The sequence below is a fragment of the Gymnoscopelus braueri genome, assembly GCF_963280865.1.
Source record: "Gymnoscopelus braueri genome assembly, chromosome: 14".
NCBI lineage: Eukaryota > Metazoa > Chordata > Actinopteri > Myctophiformes > Myctophidae > Gymnoscopelus > Gymnoscopelus braueri.
In genome coordinates this window covers 21,032,694-21,038,693 of record NC_137619.1, presented here as the reverse complement: position 1 = coordinate 21,038,693, position 6,000 = coordinate 21,032,694, and the positions used below count along the sequence as shown (strand labels likewise).

General features: G+C 42.9%; 1 protein-coding gene across 2 annotated transcripts in view; it reads left to right on the top strand.

Annotated features, from left to right (window-relative positions):
* Positions 1-1,035: 1,035 nt before the first annotated feature.
* ehbp1 (EH domain binding protein 1) overlaps positions 1,036-6,000 on the top strand; it is a 211,459-nt gene continuing 206,494 nt past the window's right edge. For both annotated transcript variants that reach the window (XM_080448704.1, XM_080448703.1), the window contains exons 1-2: positions 1,036-1,486; positions 2,705-3,204. In XM_080448704.1, the coding sequence (XP_080304830.1) occupies positions 3,101-3,204 (104 nt within the window). In that variant the 5' untranslated portion in view covers positions 1,036-1,486; positions 2,705-3,100. The remainder of the gene's footprint in view (positions 1,487-2,704; positions 3,205-6,000) is intronic.

Here is a 6,000-nt window from a genome sequence, read left to right as displayed (position 1 = left end):
AGACACACTATTTATATACCGATTGGTGTCAGAAAATATTTAAATTATTCAAACAGTAGCCCATTCAGATAATAGCCTGCTGAATGATTCATTACCAACATCATCCATGTTTGTCAACTGTAGAGTAGCCTACTAGTAGGCCTACTCTAGATAGGCATGTTCATTGGCTGTTTTTGTGTTGCTGTCTGTCTTCTTTAGCTGCGAGAGTTGATGGCAACAAACGAGCTCCTGCTGACATTGTTCAAGCATTGAAGAACCAAGAACAGTTTTCTGTAAAGGCAACACAGATGAAGGATTAAATGTCTTGACGGGCGTAGGCTCTGACCAATGTGATGACAGCAGTTAATACCTCATGAACAGTGGTGGAAAAAATACTAAATGTCTTTACTTAAGTAAAAGTATCAATATTGCAATGTATTGCAGTGTTACAATTATAAGACCGGAGTTCACAATTTGCTTGAAACTACCAAAAGTAGAAACTACTCATTATGCAGAATGTCCCATTTCACAAGTTTTCAATTTACAATGTCAAAAATGTATACAAATCTTTTGAAAATAGCAGATCAACAAGCTCATAATGCATTGTGAGCTTGTAGATCTGCTATTTTGAAGTGGTTAATGTAAGTTTTGCAATAATAATCCAAATCTATTGTAATTGTACTGTAAAAGTAATTAGTAACTAAAGCTTTCAAATAATTGTAGTGGAGTAAAAGTATAATATTTGCCCACTACATAATATTTGATGTAGTGGAGTAGAAGTAAAAGTACTGACATTTTTTAAATACTCCAGTAAAGTTAAAAAAAAATCCTCAAAATTGTACTTAAGTACAGCACTCGAGTACATGTACTTAGCTACTTTCCACCACTGCTCATGAATCAGTAAACAGAATCTGACCAATATGATGACAGTCCCAATGCCTCATGAATCGGTAAACATTCCTTAAATGACACCTCCGTCACACCAATGGGGGGATCCCTTCATCCCAGGGGCGGTCCTTTGGAGTCAGTACACCAGTCATTCAGGCGTTGGGAAAATGATGGAGGGCTGAGAGCGGTGTGTGTGTGTATATGTGTATGTTTGTGTGTGTATGTCGGACTGGACTATCGTTGGCTGTTGGAATTTACACCCGGGGGTTGGAATACTTTTCTGTTTACTTTTTGAAACGGACTCAGAAGAAGATCAATGCCGTCTCTGAAGATTGGGAGCTGAATCTCTACTTGGGGATCACTTTCCAAACACAACTCTTTCCTCCTCTGGTCTCTTGTATGATGATGATAGCTACTAGCCACTGCTGCTGCTAACTGTATGTATGGCTGCTGGTGGTACTACTGCAAACAAGGTGATCAGTAGCTAGCCAGTGGGCTAGGCTAGCACCGCTATAGTCGGTAGTTTCCTCCAAGCAGCTCGGGGAGCAGGTAACGGTCTGTTCACTAGTCGACCATCATGATGCGTGGCAGATGATTTGCGCTGGATGTCGCGAAAAGGGTGAGTATTAAAAACGTGCCCTATCTCACATGTTGGTTGTTGACACGTTAGCTTAGCAACTGAATCATTAGTGTGTTCTACCGAACTCCGTGACCTATAGATTCTTGTGACCCAGGAGATGTCGCTGTTTTGCGGTTTTTGTGGCAAATCCGTGCGCCGTGTACAAAGGCCAGAGAAAAAATGCTGATATTTGAGTTTTTTGGTTTAGATTACGAAAGAATTAGTTTTTGTCTTAATGCATTTTTCACATAAAACATGGAGATCCAACTCGGATAGAATGTATAATTCTACCACTTGGTCTAGAGAGGATACATTTCACACAACTCGATAGGTCACCAATTTCGCTGTAACGCCGTGAAGCGGCGTATAAAACGTTATCCCTTCACAACGGCCCCGGCTACTCCTTGGACTCAGCCTAGTAACATTGCACAGAAATGTAAAAGGAAACGCTTCATCTTCATAATACAACACACACGTTGCTTGAATTAAGTTAATGAAGTGGCATTGTTGGGTGTCACGGTAATATCCTCAGTGTTCTGTGTCCATTTGTGACTCCGAGAGTGTAGCTTCATATGTAGAGGGTTCATTTGGTTACATTTTGTGCACTCTTTTTTGAGTTAACCAACGCCAGCAAATAGACAGCACCCCCGGTGTGTTGGCACCAGGAGAAAGTGCTGCTGGACAAGTCCTGCATGATTTTCAGAGAGAAACGATAGTTTATTACAGTGGTTCTCAAACTTTTTCGTGCCAAGGACCCCCAAATTGATATGTATTTGGCCGCGGACCCCCATCCGAAAAGGTTTTGTGCCAGGGACCCCCAGAAGAGAAGATTTGTGTAAAAAAATGTAGTATTCAAAATGTCCCAAACATTTTGGATAATTTTCAAACATTTTCAAAACTAGCTGATGTACAAGCTTGCAACGCGGCACGAAGTGAACCGCTGTGAGCTTGTGAAAAAATTAAATGGATAAAATAATTGTGATGCTATATTAACTACTTTTCCTGGGGACCCCCTGGAACCCCCTCGAGGATCCCTGGGGGTCCCCGGACCCCACTTTGAGAACCACTGCTGTAAACGACAGCAGCGTTATGATCTCTATCATGAAGCGTTTTTTGGAGACAGACTGTCCTTAAATAAGTTGACGTTCATCACAACCAGCTAATGTCAGGACACCACGTACAGCCCCACTGATCACTGTGTGTTTGTGTTCTTTTCAGGCTGTCCGACATAAAGGAGTATTGTTGTATGCAGAGGATTATTATCCGGTGAAACGATGGAGTGATTTCCTTTACTATCTCACCATGCACGCTGTCAAGTCCCACCACCAGCTCTGCAGAGATTCTGTTTCATTTGGGCTGAATATCGGACAGTTTGTGACGACCACGTCCCCGCTGGAAGGGTCTACTGTCGCTTGTATTTAATGTGTTTCTGGTGGAACATTAACCATGTACCTACGCGGGTGGAACAGATTCGGAGACATATTATAAACAATTAACAGTTCGTGTGGAGGGAAGGAAGAAAGGAGGACGGGGACAGGTGGTATATTGTGCTATATACAAAAAAAAGAGAGGATTAAAAACTGCCCTCTCCGGTTGGTTTCCCTAAGAAGAAACATGGCTTCGGTTTGGAAACGCTTGCAACGTGTGGGGAAACACGCGTCCAAATTCCAGTTCGTGGCTTCGTATCAAGAGTTGATGGTGGAATGCACAAAGAAATGGTGAGTTTTTTTTGGGACACACACACACACACACACACACACACACACACACACACACACACACACACACACACAACACTCTCGACCACAGCGCTGTCATGTCTTGTAGCTGCCCTGAAAACTCTATCAGTCAGGAGGGGAGGCAGGAATGGAATGTCGCTCCCCGCTCTGTGTGTTGTGCTGGAATGCTGGGCTGGCCGCGGTCTTTGACGTCTCTCTGCTGTCCATAATTTACACACAGTCTCCGGGGTGTGCGGGCATGTCTGCGAGCTGGGAGGGGCCCTGCTGTGCACTGCGAGCAGCCTCATGAAAATGCTATGTTAGGATTTTGTCCCTTGCAGTGATTTCTCAACCCTTTTTAATTTCAAGAACCCCCCAGTTTGATATGCATTGACCACAGACTCCCATTTGATAGGATACTGTATATATTATTTAGAATCTCTGGGACCCCTATCTACAATGTCAAACTCAGTGTTAATTTAACTCTTAAACCATTATTGGTTCCATTTGTACACAGAGGTGGCACAGGCCACCCCTGGAATGAGTTGCTGCCATCAGGTGGCACAGGCCACCCCTGGAATGAGTTGCTGCCAGCCCATGTGTACAAATTGTACAGTCTTGAGTTATAGACCTGTAAGGGCCTTGGTGGTCTAACGTTGAGAACCAGTGCTCTTTTGCACAAATTCTCAAATTGTTTAATTTGCTGTAGTTAGGCTGTGATCAAATGTGATTCTACACAAGTGTACTAAAATGTGTCAAGTAATGTAAAGTCCTCATATTTGAGGGTGTAGGTTGTTATGAAAGCAGGGGATGTTTGCGCCAACTTAGGAATGTGTCTGTTTGGCCTGCTAAACTGTGATCAGATATGTGTTTCCGCCTGACAATACCAAAGTCACTCTAATGTGTAGAAAATGGTGGCACTGAATGGGCTGGGTTAATTCATTTGCACACATTCTGAATTTGTTTGGTTTGAGACTATGATCAATTGTGTTTCTACTTGAGTGTCAAATAATCATTTGTACCAAGTAATGACGGTGAGGCTTTTATGGGTGTTTGAGCTAATCCAGAATTTGTTTGCTTTGTGATATGGACTCAACTGCATGATAAATGAGGCTTTACCTGACCATGCTGATATTCGATGTGTAGAAAGTGATGTAAGTAAAGGTGTTAGACATAATACCAGTGACAGTGAGAAAACACTTGGCCTATCCATGGTACAAGCTACAATTTAACAACCTCTAAAATTCTCTGTTGTAGACTCTTTGTCAGGTCAAAAATTAGAACTCAAAGATTGACGGATGATAATATAGTCGAGAATCAAAAAGAAAATCAAAAGATACAAAGCTACACAGTATATTTGTGTCTTTGTAGCTGAAGTTGAAACCAGCTCAACTTTTTTGTAGCTTTTGTAGCAGCTACAAACGTGTGCTGGATCTTCATGCTCGCTCACTGGCTTCCATTGAAAATGAATGGTAGCCTGTATCTTTGTATCTGCCAGTGTGAACGCACCATGAGAATCAAGAGGGGTTTATTTGTCACTCACTCAATACAGGTATAGAAGCAGCAATATGGTCCGCAAGACTGTGCAACATCATCAATACAATATACAATAAGAATAATATGAATAGCACTGTATTAAAAAAAAGTAGTCATGTAACTTGCGTTCTGTAAAGCATCAACAGATATGGATCATGTGCCACACAAAGTGTGTAGTGTGTACAGTTAAAGGATGAGTTGTACCCACACAATGTGCCTTTTACCTGCAGCTATGTGTCCTGTACAAGGGAATGAGATGGATGTAGCCTGGGGGCATGTATTCTCAGTAGCATACTCGTGGCATGACTAACGCACTCAACACACACACACACACACCTAACCTAAACAGTGGTTCGGCCGTAGGACAGATGTTAACGTGTTGAGGAATGGAATGAGAAAAATGTACGTCTGTTCTCAGTACGAGGGGTGGGTGGGCTCAGTCCGCAGTACTGTGCTCTATTGTGCAATCTGAGGCAAGCCCCTGGTATGTGTGTGAATGGTAAAGACAAGGAAGGTGGAGTCATCCCAAATTATGAAGGCTATGGTCCTAGACTTGCAGAAAGGAAAGCATTTTGTAGATAAGTGAAAACTTTATTCATGCTTGAGGGGGCATGAGTTTGTTGCTCCCGTATTACCAGGCGGTGATGCAGCTTGTCAGGGTGTTGTTGCTGTTGTAGAACGACCTAAGGATGCGGGAATAGCACTGAATTTCTTCAGGTGATGGAGGCAATGCAGACACTGCTGAGCTCTTTTCACCATGTGATGTGCGTGGTGTTTGTGGCCCATTTAAAGTCCTCAGCGATGTGTATGAGGAGGAACTTGAAATCACTCACCCTCTCCATTTCAAAGCTGTCGATTTAGATGAGAGAGTGCTCTCTCCTCGGCCTCCTGTAGTACACGATCAGATCCTTGGTCTTGTTGATGATGAGAACGAGCTTGTTCTCCTGACAATGTGTCCGTAATCTGATCTCGTCCCTCATCATCAGGACCATCCGGCCATACTTGATGATGACGTTGGATTGCCTTCATTCATTGGGTGTTCCAGGGGTAAATCTTTGAATAGATACCTCAAATGAAAACTAGCAGTAGTGCCCTAGACCGGTGGCGAGAACCAACAATCTGGCTATACATAAATGGACTTAATGATGGAGATTTTTTCTAGAGTTGGATGGTGCTTCGTTCAGGTGTCGTGAGCCACCAGTCCATGGCATGGCTGTGCAAAAGTCAGCAATCACACAGGACACGATGTAATGAGGCTGT